At 38.5% G+C, this 27,242-nt stretch overlaps 1 protein-coding gene across 1 annotated transcript in view; it reads right to left on the minus strand.

Annotated features, from left to right (window-relative positions):
• PSME3IP1 (proteasome activator subunit 3 interacting protein 1) overlaps positions 1 to 27,242 on the minus strand; it is a 32,032-nt gene that overhangs the window by 4,352 nt on the left and 438 nt on the right. The window contains exons 2-6 of the mRNA XM_057493101.1: positions 17,076 to 17,217; positions 16,450 to 16,548; positions 15,925 to 16,047; positions 12,418 to 12,550; positions 8,344 to 8,411 (exon numbers count right to left, since the gene is read on the minus strand). Coding sequence (XP_057349084.1) covers positions 8,344 to 8,411; positions 12,418 to 12,550; positions 15,925 to 16,047; positions 16,450 to 16,548; positions 17,076 to 17,202 — 550 coding nt within the window. The 5' untranslated portion in view covers positions 17,203 to 17,217. The remainder of the gene's footprint in view (positions 1 to 8,343; positions 8,412 to 12,417; positions 12,551 to 15,924; positions 16,048 to 16,449; positions 16,549 to 17,075; positions 17,218 to 27,242) is intronic.

Raw genomic sequence — 27,242 nt, forward strand, 5'->3', positions numbered from 1 at the left:
ATGGATGCCTACCTCACGCCGCATAGAAAAATTAACTCAAAATGGATCAAAGACCAATATGTAAAAAATGAAACTATAAAACTCTTCTCCAAAGGACACTATCAAGAAAGTGAAAATACAACCCACAGAAAGGGAGACAAAACTTGTAAATCATAAATTTGACACGTGTTCTAGTATCTGGAATACATAAAGAACTCTTGTAACTCCACAATAAAAATACAAATAACCCAATTTAAAAACAGGCTCAGGATTTGAGTAAATTATTTCTCCAAAGAAGACTTACAAATGGCCAGTAAGTACATGATGCTAACATTATTAGTCATTAGGGAAATGTAAATCAAAACTACAATGACATATCACTTCACACCCACGAGGACAGGTACAATAAAAAACACAATGTAACAAGTGCTGATAAGGATGCGAAGAAGCTGAACTCTCATATACTGCTGGTAGAATGTAAAAATGGTGCAGCTGCTTTGGAAAACAAATGGGCAGTTCCTCAACAAGCTAAACATGTAAACAGAGTTAACACAATGAACAAGCAATTCCATTCTTGGGTATATACCCAGGAGAACTGAAAACAGCTGCTTCACACAAAAACTTGTACATAAATGTTCATTAGCAACATAGTTCCTAATAGCCAAAAAGTGGAAACAACCCAAATGTTCATCAACCATGAATAAACAAAATGCTGCATATAGTATAATGGAGTATTATTCAGCTGTAAAAAATACTAATACATGCTACAAATGAACAAGCTTTTGAAAATATTATTTTAAGCAGAAGCAGCCAGACACAAAAGGCCACATACTGCATGATTCTTTGATATGAACTCTCTAGTAAAAACAAATCCATAGACACAGAAAGTAGATTAGTGGCTGCCAGGGGCTGGGGAGAGAACAGAATGGGGAGTAACTGCTAGTGGGCATGGGACTGCTTTTTGGGGTAAGGCAAATGTTCTGGAATTGGATTGTGGTGATGAATGCACAACATACTACAAACCACTGAGTTGTATCCCTTAAAAGAGTACATTTTATGGTATATGTATTATATGTAACTTTTTAAAAAGTCAAATACAATGTTTGGTCCTTGTTTGGATCCTGATTTTTGAAAAACCAATTATCAACGAAAAAAATGTATGGTACTGGGGCAAATGAGTACTAATTTGAGATTTGGTAATCTTTAAGAATTATTATTTTAGGTATAATAATAGTATTGCAATTATGTTAAAAAGAAAACAAACCAAAAAAAGAACTTTAATATTAGGATATATTTAGAAGAATTATAGACAAAATAATTTGATGTCTGGGATTTGCCTCCAAGTACTTCATTTGGGGAGGTATAAGTGAAATAAGATTGGATATGTGTTAAAAATTGTTGAAACTAAGAAGTTCATTCTACTACTATCTCAACATTTGAATATATTTTGAAGTTATCTATATTAACATTTTGTTTCCCTCTGGGAAGGAGAACTGGGTAGAAAGGATATATAGGTAAAAGGGAGACTTTACTCAATGTCCTTTAAAAGTAAATTCTAGAGCAAAAAGCCCACGATTAATGGTGTTCAGTAGATACACATTTTAAATTATATTTACAGAAGATTCATTTAGTTTAGCTCTGAGTCTCAATCTCAGAGGGAATCAGGAGTGGACCTGAAAACATTCTTGAACTTCTCATTTCTGATCCAACTCCCAGGAACACTAACCTGTACTTACAACTTTGTGCTACTTAATACAATACCAAGTTTGATCACATAAAAGTAACCACCAAAGAAAGTACATCCTCCTGGAGACTATATTAAGTATGTAAGCTCAATCCAATCCAACCATCAGTAGGAGCCAGGCATTCTACCTCTCACTGGTAGCTAGCCTGCTATCAAGAAACATGACGTTTGGAGGAGACAGAGAAAAACCTTTTGTAAGCAAAGGTAATATGACAAGGGCTTTGGCTTTATAAGCACTCCTGGGAGAGTACATTTGTCATTTATCCAGTTCCATTGGTTTCTAACATATTACTTTATGAGGAAGCTGACCTAGTCTTGGGTATAAATCCTGCCTGGTATAAAATTTTTTGGGGAGCCAAGATGGTGGCGTGAGTAGAGCAGTGGAAATCTCCTCCCAAAACCATATATATTTTTGAAAATTCAACAAATACAACTATTCCTAAAAGAGAGACCAGAAGATACAGGACAACAGCCAGACTACATCTACACCTGCGAGAACACAGGGCCTCGCGAAGGGGGTAACATACAAGCCGCGGCCCAGCGGGACCTGAGCACCCCTCACCACAGCTCCTGGCGGGAGGAGAGGAGTCGGAGCAGGGAGGGAGAGGGAGCCCAGGACTGCTAAATACCTGCCCTAGCCATCCGCACTGGGGGCACAGACACACAGTGCATGGGGTGCTGGGTACTAGGGAAACGGGACAGTAAAACCTGCAAGTGGGTCCCTGTAGCTGGCGCCCCTGGGACAAAGAAAAGCAAGTGCTTTTTGAAAGACTTAAAGGGACAGGGACCCCACAGCTGGACAGAAATGTCCCTGGACACTGAGCCCAGCATCTGGGAATCCCAGGGAACTCCAGGCGCCCTAACCCCCTGGGCGGCAGTGCAGCTCGGAGGCCCCTCACAGAGATAAACAGCCTCCCGCCCGTTTCCCCTCCGACGCCACTCTGCCATAGTGGAGCAGCAGCCTGAGGCAGCAGGACAGAGCTTCTTTCACAGTGGCTGGGCAAGAATTAGAAACCCCATCTGTGCACAGCTGCCCAGCACAAGCCGCTAGGGGTCGCTGTTCTCCCAGGAGAGGGAGGCTACAAACCAGCAAGAAGGGACGTTCTCCCAGCCAACACATGCACAAGCTTCCTGCAACTACCTTTATCGGCATGAAAAGGCAGAAGAATTTGATACAGACCAGACTGACCCAGACATCCTCCCCTGAGAAATGTGGGGAGATAGACCTAACCAATCTCCCTGAAAAAGAATTCAAAATAAAGGTCATAACCATGCTGATGGAGCTGCAGAGAAATATGCAAGAGCTAAGGGATGACGTCCGGAAGGAGATTACAGAAATGAAACAATCTCTGGAAGGATTTATAAGCAGAACAGATAAGATGCAAGAGGCCATTGATGGAGTAGAAACCACAGAAGAGGAACGCATAGAAGCTGACGCAGAGAGAGATAAAAGAATCTCCAGGAATGAATCAATATTAAGAGAACTGTGTGACCAATCCAAATGGAATAATATTCGCATTATAGGGGTACCAGAAGAAGAAGAGAGAGAAAAAAGGGATACAAAGTGTCTTTGAAGAAATAATTGCTGAAAACTTCCCCAAACTGGAGGATGAAATAATCGTTCAGACCACGGAAGTACACAGAACTCCCAACAGAACGGACCCAAGCAGGACAACACCAAGACACATAATAATTAAACTAGCAAAGATCAAAGACAAGGACAGAATTTTAAAGGCAGCTAGAGAGAGGAAAAAGGTCACCAACAAAGGAAAACCCATCAGGTTATCATCAGATTTCTCAACAGAAACCTTACAGGCCAGAAAAGAATGGCATGATATATTTAATGGAATGAAACAGAAGGGCCTTGAACCAAGAATACTGTATCCAGCACAATTATCATTTAAATATGAAGGAGGGATTAAACAATTCCCAGACAAGCAAAAGTTGAGGGAATTTGCCTCCCACAAACCACCTCTACAGGGTATTTTAGAGGAACTGCTCTAGATGGGAGCACTCCTAAGGCTAAACATATGTCACCAGAGGAAATAAAATCACAGCAAAGAAAGCAGACCAACCAAACAGTAACTAAAGGAAAAAAATAAAATCAACTACCCACAAAAGCAGTTAAAGGAAACACAAAAGAGCACAGAATAAAACACCCAACATATAAAGAATGGAGGAAGAGGAATAAGAAGGGAGAGAAATAAAGAATCACCAGACAGTGTCTATAATAGCTCAATAAGCAAGTTAAGTTAGGCAGTAAAATACTAAAGAAGCTAACCTTGAACCTTTGGTAACCACAAACCTAAAGCATGCAATGGCAATAAGTGCATATCTTTCAATAATCACCCTAAATGTAAATGGCCTGAATGCACCAATCAAAAGACACAGAGTAATAGAATGGATAAAAAAGCAAGACCCATCTATATGCTGCTTACAAGAGACCCATCTCAAACCCAAAGACATGCACAGACTAAAAGTCAAGAGATGGAAAAAGATATTCCATGCAAACAACAGGGAGAAAAAAGCAGGTGTTGCAGTTCTAGTATCAGACAAAATAGACTTTAAAACAAAGAAAGTAACAAGCGATAAAGAAGGACATTACATAATGATAAAGGGCTCAGTCCAACAAGAGGATATAACCATTACAAATATATATGCACCCTACACAGGACCACCAGCATAAGTGAAACAAATACTAACAGAACTAAAGGAGGAAATAGAATGCGATGCATTCATTTTAGGAGACTTCAACATACCACTCACTCCAAAGGATAGATCCACCAGACAGAAAATAAGTAAGGACACAGAGGCACTGAACAACACATTAGAACAGATGGACCTAATAGACATCTATAGAACTCTACATACAAAAGCAACAGGATACACATTCTTCTCAAGTGCACATGGAACATTCTCCAGAATAGACCACATACTAGGCCACCAAAAGAGCCTCAGTAAAATTAAAAAAGACTGAAATCCTACCAACTAACTTTTCAGACCACAAAGGTATAAAACTAGAAATAAATTGTACAAAGAAAGCAAAAAGGCTTGCAAACACATGGAGGCTTAACAACATGCTCCTAAATAATCAATGGAACAACGACCAAATTAAAATGGAGATCCAGCAATATATGGAAACAAATGACAACAACAACACAAAGCCCCAACTTCTGTGGGACGCAGCGAAAGCAGTCTTAAGAGGAAAGTATATAGCAATCCAGGCATATTTAAAGAAGGAAGAACAATTCCAAATGAATACTCTAAAGTCACAATTACCGAAATTGGAAAAAGAAGAACAAATGAGGCCTAAAATCAGCAGAAGGAGGGACATAATAAAGATCAGAGAAGAAATAAATAAAATTGAGAAGAATAAAACAATAGCAAAAATCAATGAAACCAAGAGCTGGTTCTTTGAGAAAATAAACAAAATAGATAAGCCTCTAGCCAGACTTATTAAGAGGCAAAGAGAGTCAACACAAATCAACAGAATCAGAAACGAGAAAGGAAAAATCACGACGGACCCCACAGAAATACAAAGAATTATTAGAAAATATTATGAAAACCTATATGCTAATAAGCTGGGAAACCTAGGAGAAATGGACAACTTCCTAGAAAAATACAACCTTCCAAGACTGACCCAGAAAGAAACAGAGAATCTAAACAGACCAATTACCAGCAACGAAATTGAAGTGGTAATCAAAAAACTACCAAAGAACAAAACCCCCAGGCCAGATGGATTTACCTCAGAATTTTATCAGACATACAGGGAAGACATAGTACCCACTCTCCTTAAAGTTTTCCAAAAAATAGAAGAGGAGGGTATACTCCCAAACTCATTCTATGAAGCTAACATCACCCTAATACCAAAACCAGGCAAAGACCCCACCAAAAAAGAAAACTACAGACCAATATCCCTGATGAACGTAGATGCAAAAATACTCAACAAAATATTAGCAAACCGAATTCAAAAATACATCAAAAGGATCATACACCATGACCAAGTGGGATTCATCCCAGGGATGCAAGGATGGTACAACATTCGAAAATCCATCAACATCATCCACCACATAAACAAAAAGAAAGACAAAAACTACATGATCATCTCCATAGATGCTGAAAAAGCATTTGACAAAATTCAACATCCATTCATGATAAAAACTCTCAGCAAAATGGGTAAACAGGGCAAGTACCTCAACATAATAAAGGCCATATATGATAAGCCCACAGTCAACATCATACTGAACAGTGAGAAGCTGAAAGCTTTTCCTCTGAGATCAGGAACAAGACAGGGATGCCCACCCTCCCCACTGTTACTCAACATAGTACTGGAGGTCCTAGCCATGGCAATTAGACAAAACAAAGAAATACAACCAATCCAAATTGGTAAAGAAGTTAAACTGTCACTATTTGCAGGTGACATGATATTGTACATAAAAAACCCTAAAGACTCACTCCAAAACTACTAGAACTGATATTGGAATACAGTAAACTTGCAGGATACAAAATTAACACACAGAAATCTGTGGCTTTCCTATACACTAACAATGAACTAATTGAAAGAGAAATCAAGAAAACAATTCCATTCACAATTACATCAAAAAGAATAAAATACCTAGGAATAAACCTAACCAAGGAAGTGAAAGACCTATAACCTGAAAACTGTAAGACACTCTTAAGAGAAATTAAAGAGGACACTAGCAAATGGAAACTCATCCCATGCTCTTGGCTAGGAAGAATTAATATCGTCAAAATGGCCATCCTGCCCAAAGCAATATACAGATTCGATGCAATCCCTATCAAATTACCAACAACATTCTTCAACAAACTGGAACAAATAGTTCAAAAATTCATATGGAAACACCAAAGACCCCAAATAGCCAAAGCAATCCTGAGAAGGAAGAATAAAGTGGGGGGGATCTCGCTCCCCAACTTCAAGCTCTACTACAAAGCCACAGTAATCAAGATAATTTGGTACTGGCACAAGAACAGAGCCACAGACCAGTGGAACAGAATAGAGACTCCAGACATTAACCCAACATATATGGTCAATTAATATACAATAATGGAGCCAAGGACATACAATGGGGGCATGACAGTCTATTCAATAGATGGTGCTGGCAAAACTGGACAGCTACATGTAAGACAATGAAACTGGATCACTGTCTAACCCCATACACAAAAGTAAATTCAAAATGGATCAAAGACCTGAATGTAAGTCATGAAACCATAAAACTCCTAGAAAAAAACATAGGCAAAAATCTCTAGGACATAAACATGAGCAACTTCTTCAAGAACATATCTCCCCAGGGAAGGGAAACAAATGCAAAAATGAACAAGTGGGACTATATCAAGCTAAAAAGCTTCTGTACAACAAAGGACACCATCAATAGAACAAATAAAGGTACCCTACAGTATGGGAGAATATATTCATAAATGACAGATCCAATAAAGGGTTCATATCCAAAATATATAAAGAGCTCATGCACCTCAACAAACAAAAAGCAAATAATCCAATTAAAAAATGGGCAGAGGAGCTGAACTGACACTTCTCCAAAGAAGGAATTCAGATGGCCAACAGACGCATGAAAAGATGCTCCACATCGCTAGTCATCAGAGAAATGCAAATTAAAACCACAATGAGATATCACCTCCCACCAGTAAGGATCACCACCATCCAAAAGACAAACAACAACACATGTTGGTGAGGTTGTAGAGAAAGGGAACCCTCCTACACTGCTGGTGGGAATGTAAGTTAGTTCAACCATTGTGGAAAGCAGTATGGAGGTTCCTCAAAAAGCTCAAAATAGACATACCATTTGACCCAGGAATTCCACTTCTAGGAATTTACCCTAAGAATGCAGCACTGCAGTTTGAAAAAGACAGATGCACCCCTATGTTTATGGCAGCACTATTTACAATAGCCAGGAAATGGAAGCAACCTCAATGTCCATCATTAGATGAATGGATAAAGATGTGGTACATATACACAATGGAATATTATTCAGCCATAAGAAGAAAACAAATCCTACCATTTGCAACAACATGGATGGAGCTAGAGGGAATTATGCTCAGTGTAATAAGCCATGTGGAGAAAGACAAGTATCAAATGATTTCACTCATATGTGGAGTATAAGAATAAAGAAAAACTGAAGGAACAAAACAGCAGCAGAATCACAGAACCCAAGGATGGACTAACAGTTACCAAAGGGAAAGGGACTGGGGAGGATGGGTGGGAAGGGAGGGATAAGGGTGGGGAAAAAGAAAGGGAGTATTACAATTAGCATGTATAATTAGCATGTAGGTGGGGGCATGGGGAGGGCTGTGCAACACAGTGAAGACAAGTAGTGATTCTACAGCATCTTACTATGCTGATGGACAGTGACTGTAATGGGGTGTGTGGGGGGGACTTGGTGAAGGGGGGAGCCTAGTAAACATAATGTTCTTCATGTAATTGTAGATTAATGATAACAAAATTTAAAAAAAATTATTTGGCCAATTAAGTTTAGGCAGGTTTGCTTAGAGATCTATGCATTGCTTCATAGATGCAAAGCACTCCAGCCCCTTCCTATGATTCACATGCATTGTAGGTAAAGAACTAAATGAGAGCTGCCACCCACCTTGATTCTTGTCATCTGGGTCAGGGTCTGATTTCAGTCTTTTCACACTGTTGCCACCACTCTCTGAGCTGTAAACAAAAAACATGGTGATTTGAGCTATGACCAATTTTGGGGATCATAACTTTGGGAATAGGAGCTCCAACAACCATTTCTATGGGTCTTAGGCAACTGCAAGGAGCTGGAATGAAGTGAAATGAAAGGTCTTCATTTCAGGTTTTTAATCTTCTTCCAGTTATATTACTGCTATAAAGACAGCTTAAACCCCTCGTCAATTCAAGAGGTGAAGCAATATGACTTCAAGCATCATTTAAAACTTCAGATTCAAATTGCTGTCATTACCAAGTTATAAATATGTTTAAAATTAGAGATAAAGCAAGGATGTACAGAGTATTTATTTCTACCTAACATTTTATTGGTGGCCCTAGCCAATGCAGTAAGATAAGAAAAAGGAATTAAAAGGTATAAGAAAGAGAATAAAACTGTCATTATTCACAGATGGTGACTCTCTATAGAGAAATGTCAAAGGAATTCACTAATTAATAAGTTATTAAAGAGTTATTATTAAAGTTAATAAAAGCTGGGTCACTGGATGTAAATATTCTAAAATGAATGCACTTCACATACCAGCAACAAAAAATATACAATACATAAGAATAAATCTAACAAAAAAATGTATACAAACTTTTAAAAAACAAGAACAAAACAAAACAAAAAACTGTAAGACTTTATTGAATTATATTAAAGCAAACAAAGAAATGTAGATACATGCCACGGGTGGAAAAACTCACATCTGTAAGGATCTGTTTGCTCCACAAATAAATCAAGCAAGTTAATAACATTCCAATAAAAATCCCAATAAAGACTTTTAAAGAACATAAAGTAAATCTAGAATTTATATGGAAGAACAAAGTGGCCAAAAATAGGCAAGACACACCTGAGAAGAATGTAAGGAAGGGATCTGCCGTATCAGATACCACAATTTATTACAAACTTACAATAATTATATAGGGTGGTACTGGTCCAGCAGATTCAAGAACGGAAAAAAGAACCCCCAAACAAACCTGTATATAGGAACTTGTAAGACAGAGGTGACACTGAAGATCAGTGGAGAAAAGCAGAAATATTTAGTAAATGTTGCTAGAAAATTGGCTTTTCAATTGAAGAAAAAATTCAAATGGATTCCTACAAATCATACCCTTCATGAAAATCAATTCCAGATAGATAAAGGACTAACAGTTGAAAAACAAAACTAAAAGTTCTAGAAGAAAACTATCTTGTGATCTCAGGATAGGAAGAATTTCTTAAACAAAATATAAAATGCTGTAACCATAAAAGAAAGTATTGACCTATTTGACCACTTTAAAATTGACTACCTTCAAAACGTCTAGTTATAAAATAGGTTAAGTCCTGGGATGTAATGTGCAACATAGTAACTATAGTTAATAATACTGAACTGTATATCTGAAAGTTGCTAAGAGAGTAGATCTCAGACTTTCTCACCTCAAGAAAATTGTAACTATGTGTGGTGATGGATGCTAACTAAACTTACTGTGGTGACCATTTCACAATATTTACATCTATCAATTCATTATGTTGCATACCTAAAACTAGCCTATGTCAATAATATCTGTTTTAAAAAATTGTCTACCTTAAAATTAAATTAATTAAAGTAAAAAGATAAGCTATAAACTGGGGAAAAATAGTATCAGGACTATTATTTTTTTTAAAACTTATGAATCAATAATAAAAATACAAATAACAACAGAAAATGTCAAAATAAATGAATAGAGCTTTTACGTAGTCAACTACATTCATTAACAGGAAAAGGCAAATTAAAACCATAAGGAGATACTATTTTATAAAATTGCTATGCCATACCTGCCCAGTAGGGCAGCAACTAGCCAAATGTAGTTGACACATGAAATGTGACTAGTATGGCTAAGGAACTGGATTTTAAATCTCAATTAATCTTAATTAATTAAATTTAATTAATTTCAATTAGACTGCCACAGTATCCAGGAGCTACCATATTGGATAGCACAACTCAAAAGACACATATGGACATATGTAACAAAGCATGTCCTTGACCTATGAACAACCATCTGTCATATGCAAACATTCATCCATAGGAGAATGGACAAATAACACACTATTATATAGCAATGAAAATGAATGAGTTATAACTGTACACACAGGCACACACAAAAAACTGTTTCAATCATGGAAACAATTTGAGCAAGAAACCAAATTCACAGAAGGCTGTATATATAATGCAATTATTTTTATGAAGTTCAAAAACAAGCAAGCCATCATATTGTTTATGGATACCTACGTAAGTAGCAAAAAAGAAACTTTTACTAAAAAAGTAAAGAAAAACACATACAAAAAACTTTAACTTTACAAAGCTTTTCCTAAAAGTAACAAAAGGTGTAAGATAAACCAAACTTGGGGAAATGGTATGAGGATGGAATGGAGAGGAGCAGAGAGGCAGACTCAATGTTGTTGATAATGTTCTAGGTCTTAAGTTAGGGTGGTAGGTTCATGGGTGCTTGTTTTATTATTATGCTTCATAACACACACACCAAGCATCAAAATCATCCATGGAGCTTTAACAATTAAGACTCGCAGATCTCATTCCAAACTTACTGAACCAGAATTAGTGTAAGGCCTGGAATCCACAGTATTATCAAACTCCCAGATGATTCTAATTAAATCAGGGCTTGGTAGATTAGGAAACTCCTGCCCAAGGAGACTAATTTATCACCTTGCTACACAGAACAACAATAAATGATGACCTAATAAAAAGTGATTTAAGAGCTAAGCAGGGGAGATAGTTATAATATCCATTCTGCCAGCAGTAAGACATGGCTGAGAAGTAACTAACTGCCCACCTAGACAGCCCTTTCCTGGCACAGAGCAGTAAAACTGACCCAGGTCTAAATACTGAAAGACACTGGGCCAGGTATGAAAGCTTATGTTGAAAACCTGAAAGGAACAATTCATGGCTCAGGTTATCTGGCCCTTTTCAGGCTTCTGATACTCCTCCCCTCTGCTGCTATACCATGACTGCATTTTCCCACGTAAGAAATGTTCCTAGGCACATCTGTGTAAGATGGATGGTAAGCCAAGCCACAGGACTGCATCGATGCACTCCCTTCAAAACGTGGCTGGTGGCCAATATACCACATTGATTTTCCTAATAGACTGCACTTAAACTTAACACCATTTTGCCCACGGTGCAGTTGGTCAAATTGAAATGACCAGATTTAATCACTTTGGTGCCATTTCAGGAGTGGGAAAGGGAGGAGCAAACATAACAAAGAACTTCTCAAAACCTCTTAGCCAGTGCTGCCACCCCACGTCAATCAAGCAGAGCCCCACCCAGGTCTGGAAACCTGTCACAGCTGCCAGGTTCATTCACATAGGCCACGATGCCTTTGCAGCAGTTGTTCCCCTGCCTGGGATGTTCTCTTCTCTGTCTCCCTGTCCAAGCCCGAGTGGTCCACCCTAATCAACATCTTCCTTCTAATCCCCCCAGCTTTCCCAAGTGAACACGCATTACCCCCCCAACACTCCCAGGCTGAGTTACGTGTTTCCTTCTCCCCGCTCTCATTACAAATCCTGCCACAGGACTTGCCACCTCATTTGACTAGAAACACAAAGGCTCAAATATTGAACCCCACCTCTCCTATTACCTTGTGACCTTGGATAAAGATTCTCAACCCCCCAAATTCTTGGTATCTTGATCTGTAAAAGAGGGATTATAATAACTTGTATTTCATAGACTTGTTGAGAGGAATAAACGAGATCATGCATGGAAAGCATGTAACACAATGCATAGAAAATGACAGGTGCCCAGTGAAGAGCAGCTATTATGATGAATGGACTACCCGAGAGACAAGAGTCAAAGGCTACAGAAGACATCATAGGTGGAAGGCGACAGTGGTAAGGGTACCAAAGGAACTTCACCAAGACATTCATCCTTAGGTAACCTTTCGCTCTGGCTGCAATTGCAAGTGGCACTTCAGAGTACATGATCAGAGGGAGATTTAAATTGAGTGAGTGCTGACTGACCTCTTATGCTTCACAGCTCCTGCCAACAGCTTGGCCTGGGAGAACTTGTTCTTGGTTTCTACAGGTTTCACAGCCACTTTCTTTTCCACTTCCTTCTTGTTTTCCGAAGAAAGTCCAACCTTGTTGAGATTACTGTGAGTTACAGGTTAAGAGTTTCAAACTAAATTTAAAAAGCTACAGCAGGAAAATAGTCAGGAGGAAGACAGATACAATCCACTAGCACTTCAGCTCTGCCATATAATGTTTGGCCTACTTACTTAAGAAATGCCCTCTCCTCTTTATTCTGATAGTCAAATGCAGCTGATTTAAAGAGAAATGAAGGTGACATGGAGGAAGATGGCAAGTCAAGTAAAAAATAATACAGAGAAGCAAACTTTTTCCTTCTGATTCTCAGTGAAAATCTGAGTATGGCTAGAAAGCCTATGACCAAAGATAAGGCCAATATCATGCTTGCTGGGGAAAACAGATCTGAAGGAAAAAATGCAACAGACAAAAAAAAGTGGTTTCCTTGAAAATATAAAAATATTTGTGTTTTCCCACCTAAGGGTAAATTTAGCAGTGTCCAATGACTAATAATGGCATTCAATCTTAAACATGATGAAGACTAACTTCTACTCTGCTGGGGCAAAACATCAGAACCACATTAAGTCTCATTAAAAAACAGAGTCCCTCCCCTGTCCCAAACTACAGAAATGAGGACCTCCAGTGACCCAGGAACCTGTTTTAAACATTCTTTCAAGGCGATTCTAATGAGAAACTCCCATGCATATATAACACAGGAACCAAAAAGTTTTCAAAAGGATAACCTGTAACATAATTTTTTCTTGCTTGATGTCTATCTCTGGCCTCTTGAGGTTTTTCACTTTCTTTGGTTCACTCCTCCAGCCCCCTCCCCTCCTTAGCCATCATGCCCTCTCCCATGACAGACAGGTAATAGGTGTTTGGACGTGTGCAATTCCTTAAGATGCAGTAGTCCCTCAGTGGAACAACAGTGACATCTAGTGCCCAAGAAATCTAAGCAGCATGTATTACTGGCCCAAAGGGTGGGGGTGGGGACACACTGTCTAAGCTATTCATTTCTGTGCTTTGAACAATAGAGAAAACTGGGTACCAGAAATAAGGAAATTCTAACTCTGATCACTCTTCAGGCACTAATTCTGTTCTTATGGGCACGAGTTACCTTAAATATTCGCAATATTCAGTGGGGACTGTGTATAATGCTCAATACTACTCTTGAGTTTCAACAACTTAATGTTTTTAAGGTCATCATGGAAACCAGTAATATGTGCGTTTTTTTAGAATAAAAATGAAATAAGCAGCGATGTCATCTTTCAAGTACAGAATGCCAAAAACCGTAAATGTTTCCATTTTTACCTGCAACCCCATTATGGATAGAATTTCTTAAAGAAAATTAATATTAAATACTGAAAAATAAAACAAAAATGGAAAAACTTACACAACAAAAGCACACGTGCATTTATACCAGGGCACAGACAAAAACCAACACTTAACTTTTTATTTCTTTTAAACTGAAGAAAAGCCCCCAACCTTTTCCTTTTTTGGAGGGATGGGGTGGTAATATTATTCTTTTTGATCCATACCCAAAGTATAAGCAATTCCCCCTTAAATCCCTCTCCCTGTAAAATGCTTTAAATATACAAACACACCTCCAAAACTTCAAGGAATTCATCAAATGGGGCATTTTTTGAAAATCACATTTTAACCCACATAATATTGCTAAAAACTGATCTAACCTGAAGGAAACAAGAGTGCTATTATTTAAATGGCACAAATCCAGGCTTATTTATATTCACAAGTATCACATTATAAAATGTTTATCATATATAACAATCAAGCAAAGCCATGAACCAGCTCCTGGTTTGGAGCTTCAATAAACAAAGGTCTAAGCCTTCAGTACCTATCTCTGCGCATCTCTGGCTACATGCATACTTGGGACTGGTGAGTGCATCATACATCAGCGGGTTGGAAAGCTTGCTTTTTTCTTCAGTTTTTCTAGACAGAACTTATACGTTTCCAAGAAAGACCAATACCCCTGGAGCGTCTTCAGTGTTGCACTGTAATGTTACCAGAACAAAACATTTCTTCTGCCTCACTGCTGCCCTGTTCATTCTTCCCTTCGAGTTGAAAACGGAAGGGCCTCTCACACTCCTACCACACCAACACTACTCTCCAGGAAGCTGCTTTGGGAGACACTCTTATTTGCTTGCCTGCCAAATTAAGCATTTAAAACAAGACATAATTCAAATAAGAAGTGTAGTTAATGTATTTCCTTAGAGGAAAGAGCCTTGTGCTTGAAATAATGCAATATTTATTATCTGCCCATCTCTGCACACATTGCTGTGTATTACTCTGGGGTCACCTGGGATGAGAGTCGGGGAGTGAAATTTCACAAGAATCAGTCTCAGTTCTACAGTTGGGGCAGAAGTGTGACTTTCCAGCAACTCCTGACTTGATGTTACACCAGAATTCCACAACTGGAACTGAAGCCAGGTCTTTGGCAGGTTTTGTAGCACCATGCTGCCACCTTATCTCAATTACCATCAGTCACCTTGATTTAAACCAAATCCCTGGGAACTGTCCACGTTTTCTCCTATGTAACTCTTTAATGGAAACTACACCACACTCCCTGCAAAAAGTACCACCTTGCACACGCATGCAGCAGAGTCCTAATACCAATCTTTGAGGTAAAGCCTGTTCAATCACACAATGAGGTAGTTCAACATATAAGCCTGAAATAACCAAATAAGCTTTCTTGTAGGAGGAAAAAAACTCAAGTGGCTTTATTAACTTCTCCTTTGAGCCATCCATTAATTTATTCACATATATACTGAGAACCTATCTGGAGGCACTGAGGAAACCAATAAAGGAATACCATTATTGAGATTGGGATGACCAAAGAATGAAGAGTTGGGGAGGGCAGTGTGATGAGGAGTAGGGTAGTGATGCATGAGATGGAGAATTCTGATTTGGCCAAGTTACATTTGGGATGCGTATTAAGATATTCAAGTGGCTGCCAAAAAAGCAGTATTGAGCCAAGACAAAATCAACTTTGTTGCTTTCTCTACCGCTCTATGGGGATAGACCAGTTTGTATCTATAAAGAAGGTCTTACTTAAGAACAAAGGAGAGTTGCTAAACATTTGCTTTTAAAACTTATAAGCCAGCTTTACCCCTGGATGAGGTTTACTGCATCACTCACCTGTTACACAGTCTAATCCCACAAGGCAAGAATACCCTGGTAATGACTATTAGGACTCAGGCCTGTAGTTAAAACTAAAGGATCTCGACTTTGGATTGCAACAGACTCTTGCACAACATAACTCCATAATCATTGTCAGTTATTCAGACTCAGAGGAATATCAGGGTTGAAAAGGAACTTAAAAGATCACCAGGTAGAATACCCTCATTCTATTTATGAAAAACTAAAATCCACAGATGTGATGAGAAAACTGACACCTTACAGATTTCTCTCAAAATACAAAGGATATCCTGTATTCCTTCAGTTCTTTCATTTCTTCTTCTCTTCGCTGCTTTTCTATTAGTTCCTGCTGCCGGGAAACCTCATCAAGGAAATTGGTCTCATCTTCATCTAAGCCTCTTACCATGTTTTCTGAGGAAATAATTAAACAAAGAACACTTAGCAGGCTAAAGGGAAAATACAGTCAAACAAGGTTTTTCCTTTTTCTTTTTTTTAATGATGGCAAATCCTTCAGGGGATTAGAAGAAAGAATTTGTAAACACCATGGCTTTTGGGTAGATAACACGGCACAAAATCAAGGCATTTTTCCCATTACTAGATATTAGAATAAAATTTAAATGGGTATCTTGAGCTTTAAACAAAAATGTTCACTGTGGTCTAAAGGGCAGAAAGCTGTCTTTTTCTTCAAGATGGGCATCTAGAGACTAGATAATCAAGACAATTCCATGGCTAGTTAGAAAAAGTGTTATATGAGGCAAAAGTGCATCAAAAGGTCCCTGCTGAGTCCTTTGGACTCTGTTTTCTGAAGCTTACTGAATCTGAACTGCTCCTCATACTCCTGCTGCTTCCTGTCTTTCTGCTCCTGTAGCCTTTCAAATAGAGACCGAGGGTCATAAACCTCCTCTGGACATTCTGAAAGGAAGAGGAAGTGAGGAGAAAGGGGAGAGAGAAAGTGAGGGGGAAAAAAGATATATACTTTAGAATTCTTTCATATTATTTTGGAATCACAAAGGATTTTAAAAATAAAGTCAAGTCTCCACATGGTAACAAAAATAGTACAAATTCCAGTTTTCCCTTTTGGACTTCAGAGAGGGGCCAGCAGTTCTCAAAACCAACTATCAATGGTAATAGGGCCCACAGTCTGAGACAGTTAATGGGATGAAGGGCCAGTCCAAACACAGCTGCAGTATTCTCAACTGTTCAGATCTTGATCTCCCTGTACAGATGAAACAGACTAACAGAATCTCCTAGAAGAGTGGGAAGGGCAAGGGTCAGTTTCTACTCCTGGCCATGGAGGCCTTATGTAGGATCCTTGAACCCTGCCTCTGAGCCTCTGGTCCTCCACTCTGAGGTGAGGTCATTAATACCTACTTTGCCGGGCTCTTGTGAGGATTAAAGATCATTCATTGTGTTGAATGCCAAACTATAAACCTATATACCTTCTGGATCTTCAGGTTTTCGAACTTTCTCCCATTCTTCTTGCCTCCTTTTGCGTCGTTCATCTAGTTCTGCCTCAGACACAAACCTCTTTTTGATAACAAGGTCACCTTCATCACCTCCATCCATTATGGAACAATCTGTCTACAAAAAACAAATAAAATACTTCAAGTGAGAACTGCAATTAAAATTTTAAAGAGAAACAAGGAGATTTAGCTGTCTTACCCAGCATTGGACTACCTCAAAATTCCCTTCAACCTTGAATTGAAGAAATTCTCAATGTTTAATTTATAGGCCAATGATGAAAGCACATGACGTTTTTTCTAATGTATCAGTAGTGTCATGAACATCTATGTTATCTACAAAGTCAGTTGAGAGGACTTGGAATGATTCCTGCTACATGCTGTTCCACAGTGAATCTCACATGCAGGTATTCTCTGTCCCTCTGATCTAAACCAACTGGCCTCCTGGGCACCCTTTTTTCCCAGTTCTCATCCTCCTTCATTTCTTGACATCTGACATTGTTTCTTCTTGAAATTCCTGTTTTCAGGGACATTACACTACCTCAATTCACCTGTTCTTATTTCCATTTGATTTTGAATAGAGAAACTCAGGTATTCAAGGTGCCTTAGAGATAATTCTAGTCTGTTCAACAGGGAAGTGATATGCCTAGAGGAACACAGACCATTAATGGATAAAGCGAGACTAAAAGAACCCAGATCTGTCAAGTTCAGGTTCAATGTGCCCTGAACTATACTAAACTGACAACTCCTCCATCATTTTCCTTAACTTCCTCCCTGTGAACTCCCTATCTGTGCCACTTAAGATTCTTCAATCCTTCTCTTTTCTCACTTCACAATGACCAGCAACCACTTGATGCATATCTTGATGCAGAAGATCCCAAATCCCAAATCTACATACTTCCACCTGAAACCACTCTTCAAAAAGGACAGGAGAAGGAAATAAAGATTGAGGAGTGTGTATTACTCCTTTAAACCTTTCTGCTTTTCTTGGTTGATTTCTTTCCTTTTGAAGAACTGTAGAATTAATCCTCCACTCAGACATGTTATGTATTATTTGCAGAATTACACCCTAACAAGGAAGCACATACTCTGCACTCCTAGCACATCAACTCAATGTCCATCCAAGATGACCCCTGTTAACTAAAGTCTCTACCACTAGCACAAAAATGAAGTACCTACCATTTATTGAGCTCTTACCAAGTACTAAATACTTTTTATGAATGTTATCTCATTTATACCCATGTTGAACCTAGGAGGAACATTATCTCTTTACAAATGGAGACCCATGGAACTCAGGCCACTTGTCTAAAGTGAGAAAGGTGATGAATGGTAGAACTGAGAATCAAATCGAGGTCTGACATCAAAAATTCATACTCTTACCCACTTTACCATATCCCTTCCCAGAAACTAGGGATCCTGGTTGAAAAAAAAGACAGTCAATTTCAGCTTTCTTCCTTTATCAAATTCCAGTGCTGAGAATGTTTATGCAACATTTTTCTTTAATAAAGACAAAAATAGAAACTGAGAAAATAAATCCAAACATTCTAAACAAGAAAGGATTTTCAGCCCTAAATCCTACTGTTGCTGAAGTGCAGTTCAATGTAACAACAGTAAGAGAGAATTTTGAAATGTAATAGAAAGGAAACCCAATCAGTTGACAAGCTGTTGCTCCTACCTAAGCCCACAACCTGGACACTCTGATTTAGCATCACACCACGTCCCCAGACAATAAAAGAAACAGAACTGTTCAGGCTCTGTGACCATGCCAAAAATTCCTCAAGTTCTGCAGAATGACCTCTTATAGAACAAGATCCAACATTTTCATCAATGTCCCTGGTAGAGAAAATGTCAACTATGTAGGACTCTAATGGGTAGGAGAGATGTACTGAACCATTGATGTCTCCCTTTCTTTCAATCAGCTGTAGCTCTCCTTTCTTACCCCGTATTGACTGTCTGATTATTTCCTTATTTCCTAGTAAATAACTCAGAATGGGACAGGTCCTTATAGCCCACTTATAATATGATTCTCTACCCAGAATCTGAATCCACTACACATACCCAAGAGATTTTCCAACCCATATTTTAAAACTTATATGGACCCCTGCACTCTCTTCCAGGCAGCTGACTCCCTCTCTGAGCAGATCTGAGTGGTAGGATAGTTCTTACTTAAACAGAACTGAAATCAGTCTCCCTAAAAATTCCACACATAGGTTCAATCCACGGGGACACAAAAGGAGACAAATCCCCTTTTCAAGATGACAATGCTTCAGCTGTTTGAAGACAAAGCCTTTAGGATACTTGTAAACATGGGTTTGCATATGAAATAGAAACTCTAGAAAAATAAGAATCTTCCGTACACGTATCAATCACTTTTGGGAAAAGACAAATTTATAGGATTCCAATAAATTCTGATTACTCCTTTTCTTCACCAATTTTTCTTAAGTGTTAAAATTCAACTAGTATCTAAAGAGTTTAGTCTGTGCTATTACCCTGTCTTTCACATACAGGGACAAAACCAGGAATCACAGCTGGTTAATGAAAATGAAAATGAAAATGAAAATACAACAGAAGCACATTTACTTATTTATTTATTTTTTGTAGAGACACAGTGAGAGAATAGACCTCCTGGCTCACTCCAGGAGGGGACAAGAGAGGCCGGGGTGGTGTGTTGTCTAGGGGATTTATAGGCATTAGAGGATTTTTGGGAATTGAGGGCTTAGGGTGTGGACTTGTACCACCTGCCCTGCCCTCAAGGTGGGCTGGGTTATTGTCTGTTTGCTAGGGCTGTTTACAGTGAAGTACCCTTGCGGAACACTCAAACAGTCCAGGCCAAGTTGCTCCTGGCCTTTTGACCTTTAACTGATCCTACTGAACAGGTCTATATTCCTAGTCTAGTACCTTTACCCTAGAGAATTAGTGTGACCTTGACTTTGCATAATGCTGAACACAGAGTTTCAATAGGGACTCTAAATTGTTACACTGCTTTGACTGTATATATCTTGCCTTGCTTTTTCCGGCGGTCCTCACCCTACTCTGTCTAAGCCCAAGGTCCCTGTCTCATTTCCCCCTATACAAATAGAGACCCTAGCTGCTGCTAGGGAAAGGGGGTGATGACCACTCTGGCTGCTTCATGCTGAGAAGGGGTGCAGTAAAGGGTGCAGTTAGGTCTCCGTCAGTGGTCAGTTGAGAGGTACTCGGAAGATGGGCACTTCTATTCCAGGTTCCATTTCTATTACTATTTGCAGTTTTGTGGCTTCTTGCGGTGGTGAGCATCGGGTTCCATGAAACTGATGAAGTTAGGAGAGAGTTAGGAATGCCCCCTGCTTCACTCAGAGGCCAGGGCAGCCTGAAGAAGCAGGCCCTGAAGTTATCCCGGACAAGCCCCTAAAGATGATGCCAGGGTTCTTGTTTGCAGAGTCGATGAATGAACTTAGCGAGGCTAAGGGCCAGGGCAAGGCTTTTATTTGGAGATACAGTGAGAGAATAGAGCTCCTGGCTCACGCCAGGAGGGGACAAGAGAGCCCCAGAAGCACATTTAAAAAAGGAAATTTAAAGATAATGGCTTCAGAATTTGACAGAGAAACTCTACTTTCAATAGGATGGTTTCCTGAAAACACAGTCACACAGTCAAAACTAATAAAAACTTAAAAGCTCTGCTTTTTAAAGCTAATATTATAATCCTGACATTCCCTTGATCTCCAAATAAAATAAGCTAGATAGCCACACCGAATTATGACGAATTTTTGTGAGTTTAAAAAAGACAAGACTAAAATATAGACTGCTTTATCCATCTCTTTCTTCAATCTGCTTATCTTTTGTAGGTCCTCATTCCCTGGCACTTCAATGGTGCTTGTTCCCTCCTTGCCTTCTGCACCACCAGTGAGCCTCTGCTTAATGACTTTGGTCATCTTTTTATGTTGGAAGAGGTCAAAGATAGGGACAGAAAGTGTTCATAAACAAGTGGCCATACTCCTGGGTATTCTGGATAATATTCAGAATACTCCTTCTCCAGAAATATTCAGGTCTCTTCAGGATTTAAAACTTCACTGCCAAAAAGACCATCAAGAAGTAAGCTTAACTTCAGACTCCTTTCACTACAACCTAATCTAATTCTACCAAAATACAGCAAGTAGCTTCTGGTATAGTCTCTTTCCCAAGAGGGACTACAAGCACTGATGATGACTACAGACTGTCTGAAATCGAGAGACCTCAATTCTGACACAAGTTGTACACACCTGGGCAAGTCACATAATTCCTTGGAGCTCTGGTTTCCTCAACCACAGACTGCACTGGCCAATGGGGATTAAAACAGTGCTGCACAACATAAAGCTTGTGTGAGAATAAACAAGACAATCATCTAAAACACTCAGCACAGTGTTTGGCACATGCTGAAAAATCTGTTGAAAGGTTTGCCATTACTACAAAGACTATGTTAAGTTCTGGGCAGGTTACAGGAGGGAGGGAAATTCTGTCTGCACTCCGGAAGTGAAGGAGGAATGAATCAGTGACATAAACAATCATGACACCCAAGTGGAAAGGATATCACATTAAACTGAGAGAAATCAGGAAAAATGCACATATATATATATCATTTCATAATTCCACATTTTCCCTTCAATGTGGTTCTCTATTTTACTGTTTTACTTTATCAGTTCAGTTTAAACAAATTCAACATTGTGCTGAATGCCAAACTCTGTATCCTGCACTGTGCAAATTCTATGGGTACATAAAGGAAATAAATTTTTAAGAGTTTGTTCTCTTGAACTAGTTAATATCAGGTAATAGTGTATATAATGAATTACCAAAGTGCATAGAACCAGTAGGAGGCAGTAATGAAGGGCATGAATATGATCAATCCAGTTTCCCAGGCTGAAAACCTGGACATATACCTAGACTTCTTTTTCCTAACTCCCTACGTCCCCCTAGTCACCAAGGTCTGTTGTTTTGACCTCATAATAACCTTCTTTTTCTTTTTTTAAAGAAAAGAGTCCTTTCCTTTCTAATCTCTTCTTTTCAGGGCCTCATCTTTCATGGACTACTGCAATAGCATTCCATTAGTCTCCCTGTTTCTGCTCTAGCCCCTACTACAGCCATTTATAACTACGATAGCACTTCTCCATTGTGTTTTTTAATCTATCACTGTTCCAACAGCTCTTTGTATTCACGATGCTTATCAGCAGTATCTGGCATATATTAGGTATATAATACATACTAAACCAACTATGAAGAGGATTTGAAGAATTTAAGTAGGGAGGAATGATCTCACACGAATATTCCTTGGTATTGTTCAATGTAATAAGTTATAGAGAAGGGTAGACATTAAGTAAGTATTTGGTGAAGCTTCTATGTCCCACAGAGATTTGTATTCAAACACCATACAATTTGTGCAGTAGGAAACACAAAACCAAAAACTAAATCACTTTATTATATACATGATGTCTTCTTCTTCAAGAGTAACTCTTACTACTTGAATTTCAACTGACTAAAAAAACGCTCTCTTATACTGAGTAGTATTTGCCATACAAAGCTTTTTTTCTTTGATGATTCCAATATTCATTGGCTGGTTATTCTGCAACAGGGAGGTAATAAGTACCTGCAACTCATTTACCTCTTTCTGCACATAGAAAGAAATTAGAAATTTAAAGTGTTGACTTCTAATTTCTACTGCCTAGATAAATTCTCACAAGTCTCTTATTTTCCCCATTTGTTTGCTAGATTAATCAGAAACAAGCTACAAACAAAAGCCCAGGGACCTGGGGGTCTAACTATAAAGATTCATGTACGAATGAAGATTTACATTAGGAAAGCTTCTTTGTGCTGTGTTTTATTATAGAAAGGATAAATGTTGTCAACTTTCCTTCACTCACATAGCTTTTTTTTCAAGGTGACTCAAGTTTAATTATCAAACTAAACACTACAATATTTTAAAAAGGAATACTTAAGTTCTTCAAATAGGGAACCATATTTCAAAACCATACCAAAATCACTCTGTCCAAACTTGAAAGTTTCAAACACACAAATAGAGAATGCAGTTTTCAAATTCACTTGACAGCCAAATAAACAAAGTTCTTATATTTCAAGCCAAAGTAATTGTTAAACACGGCGCTATTGTGTTTGCACTGGACAGTGTGGTATTTAGTTTCCAGGTCGGTGGGACAAAATAGGCTGTCTTACATAGCATGTTATACAAGTTTTAAAACTTACATTGCTGCTCCCAAAGTAATTGTTATCACTGACTTGAAAAATTATTCCACTTAGCTAGTGCCATGATACAAATTAATGAGATCTGGTTTCCTACAGAACTGAATTTTGTGATGACAGAGTATTTAAAATGTTTACATCCCTGACCACCATAGCCTCCTAATTCTAACATTAGAATGACTGCATGCATAAAAATACACCAGGGGAAATCAGATCTCTGTGTTATAGTGTTCTGAGGCTTCTGGTAGGGAAGCAAAAACAATAGGCCAGTCCACTTTCCTTTTGTAAGTAAATATATTTAAGCACTGCTCTTACAACATTTTTATCCTGACATTCAAGTTAAATGGGATTTCAAAATGCAGGACAACAACCAAGAGGAATTTGTCTTCTGGAAAACTCAACCATATTCCAAATAAAGATTGCTTTCTGGCCAGAAGGCTCTTCTGTCAAGCTACAGTAATTAGATCAAGATGACTTTCCCTCTATTATAAAACTTTAAAGAATGACAACTACTAACACAGAACCCAGCATTTATTACTAAACAAAGTGAGCCTCAGTCAATCTTCTAACACTGAGGCTTATTAACACACTACAGTAGCAAAGGAGACTAAAAGAATCTAAAAACGAGGGTACAGCATAAGCAATTCATATTTAAAATATTTATTATGGGCATCTAAAAAACACATGCAATAAAAAGTTTAAATGAAGAACCCTGTATATATATTTATCTTTCCATAGCACAAGAATAGTCTCAACATATGTGTATTTACCTTGAATTCATCTATATGCTCCAGCATAAAAAAAGGAGAGAACTAACTTAAATATCAGTTCCCTTAGCTGATGCTCAGTTCCCCAGTTCGTGTGCGTCTCTTAAGAGTATAAACATTTGCCTCAATGCATGATTCTAATACTAGCTGTATTTTTCCTCAGTGCATGATTCTAATACTTGTTGTATTTTTTACACATTGAGTCTTCCACAGACAAACCAACTATTTCATCTGGGGCTCAAAGGAAGAAAAACAGCATCTGTTTCAAAGTTGGAGGAAAACCTGGCCATGTTGGAATTTGCTTCTAGGACCTACATTCAACATGTTTCCTCTCTGAAAAGATTTTCAAGGGTAGCTTTGATTAATACACTATTTTGCCATCTGGGCTAGCTTTGGAACCTAACCCACACTGAATCACACTCCTCTCCACCCCCGCCATCCTAGGCTTTATGTAACTCCTAAGATCAAATTTTTTTTAAAAAAATGGTTTTGTACCATATCAACCATACAAGGCCAACTAACTCATTCAGTTGTATTTCTGAAGTAAATCTTTACAAGGAGCTACTATGTGCAAGGCAAAGTGCTAGGTACTAAACAGGCACTCCACTTTTTAGCAAGTGAGGAACTTGCATTCAGTAAAAGAGATAAGGCTGGCATATAATCAGTTTAAGGGAAAGCAGAATGAGGTTAAATGCTATAAGAGAATAGAAGCTAAGCACTAAGGAATTCAGAAAAGGAAAACCAGACAAAAAGCATCAGGAAAGCTTAATTTTGATAGCAGCTGTGACAATGCACAGTGAAAAGTGGAGGTTTTAGGTACATGAAGAAAAGTAATGCCTGGAATCACAAATTTCACATTGCACAATCAAAATGAAAGGGGATTTTCATGTCCAGAAATACTGGGCTAGGTAATTGAGACCAATCCTCTACCTCTATGATACAAAAACTACAAGAAAATTTTAAAATAATTCTTAAACAAATAGAAAAGCTAACAAGACCGTGAAGGATTTGGTCAAAATCCAAGAAGAGGTGAAAACTGGAAATTAAGCCCAATATTCAAACTGGTTTTCATCCTGAGGATTCTCTAATCCCCCTGAAAGCTGCTCTTCTGGTACCCTCGTGAAGCAAGAGAAAAAAGTCAAAGCCAGGAGCCCATGCAGGGTGTGCAGTCTGATAATCACTTCCTTCTGCATCTTAATCTGGTACTCCAAAGAACTATACCATCAAGGTACAGGTGAGCTGGGAAGAACAACAGTGGGAATAACAGACAACAGAAACAGATTCAAAGGGAATTCAGACAGAAGAATTAACATACCCAGGTCATAACACAACCATGCTTACTTTGCTAAGGAAATAAAAACCAAGTCTCAAAATTAATAACAAAAAATAAGAAACTGTAGAACAGTAGCATGGTACATTTGAAAAAGAACCAGATAGAACTTCTGGAACTAAAAATGCAATAACTAAACTTAAGATTTCAATGGATAAATTTAATAACAGATTAGAAGTGAGAGAGAACTGATGAAGAAGAAATTATCCAGAGTGTAGTATGGAAACATAATGAGGTAAGAGACAGAGAATACAGTGAAAAGGTCTATGTTAAGTCCCAAAGAAGGAAGAAAAACAATGGGGCACAAGCAATATATGAATATAAAACAGCTGAGAGTTTTACAGAACGAATGAAAGACACCAATCCACAAATTCAAGAAGTGTATTAAACACCAAATAAATGAACAAAAACAAATCCAGTTGATATATTATAATGAAAATGCAGAAAACCAAAGACAGACAATAGTCTTTAAATCACAACTTATAAAGAGTGAAACGGATTGTATTTAAATATGAAGACAAAGCTGTTTAAAAGGTGATTAACAGCACATTGAAACTGCTTAATTCAGCTGCCACAAAGACATAATTACACTATGATTGAGCTGTGGCTGAACCATGTACTAAATTACTTCATTTGCCATATATGTGGTTTTCAATTTCTGAAGCAACAGCTTGACTCTAACCAAGTATCAAGATTCTGAGAAGGTGGAAAAGAAAACCACGAATTAGGTAAATGATTTTGACATAATTCTTCCTTTCTTACAACCACGAAGAATTTCCCCTTGGGATTAAGGCACCAAGACTTCAGTTAAGAAAACTAATTGGACTGGGGAGGATGGGTGGGAAGGGAAGAACAAGGGTGAAAAAGGGGCATTACGATTAGCAGACATAATGTAGAGGGGGTACGGGGAGGGTTGTACAACACAGAGAAGACAAGTAGTGATTCTATAGCATCTTACTACACTGAAGGACAGTGACTGTAATGGGGTATGTGGTGGGGACTTGATGATGGGGGAGTCTAGTAACCATAATGTTGCTCATTTAATTGTAGATTAATGATACCAAACAAAAAAAGCGAATGGTGTATCCTGTTTTCAGGACCTTACAAATTGTTAACAGCTCATCTCAAGCTCTACTTGACTTTTATAAAAGCTGCCTTTATCTTATCTTATTAGCTCAATCCCTTGTATCAAAAAGGACTGTACATACTGTTTCCTTTCAAGGATTTCAAAAGCAGTGGCCTCCAAGCCATTTTATGGGATCTCTGTTAACACATCAATAAAACAAACAGCTCAAGAATCAACACATCTCACCTCCCATCAGGTACACAAGAGGTCTTTGGGAATCCTTACCATCTGGCCCGCACTTAGCTTCCTGGGTCCCGCTCCAAACCTACTCAGACCATCTGGGGGTGGGATCCGAGAATCTTCATTTCAAAAGGGCCGCAAAAGATCCTGTTTTCTACTAAAGATCCACTGCACTGAACTAACAGGTGTCCCCCTTTCCCCGCGTGCGCACTTAAATTCACATGGGCCACAAACTTTCAAACTAGATACTTCAACTTTCGGCCCTACTTTCCCAAGTTTTCTGCAAAACGAGCATGCTGATTTGTTAATTAGGAGAAAATGCACTGAGCATAGCAGCCGGTCCGTGCTACATATTAAATGTGTTTCCCATCCTACATTTCCATTCTCTGATTCAGCCATTTCCAATCGGGCACCCCCACATCTGGGTAGCCTGGAGCCAATCTAAGACCTCTGGAATCGAGTCCGCTCACTTGGAGCTTAGAAGAAAAGGCGGAGGGGAGCCGGCAAGTGGCCGTAAGTCGCAGCATCGCTTGAAAGGGTCG

The sequence above is a fragment of the Manis pentadactyla genome, chromosome 15, assembly GCF_030020395.1.
Source record: "Manis pentadactyla isolate mManPen7 chromosome 15, mManPen7.hap1, whole genome shotgun sequence".
Taxonomy (NCBI): Eukaryota; Metazoa; Chordata; class Mammalia; order Pholidota; family Manidae; genus Manis; species Manis pentadactyla.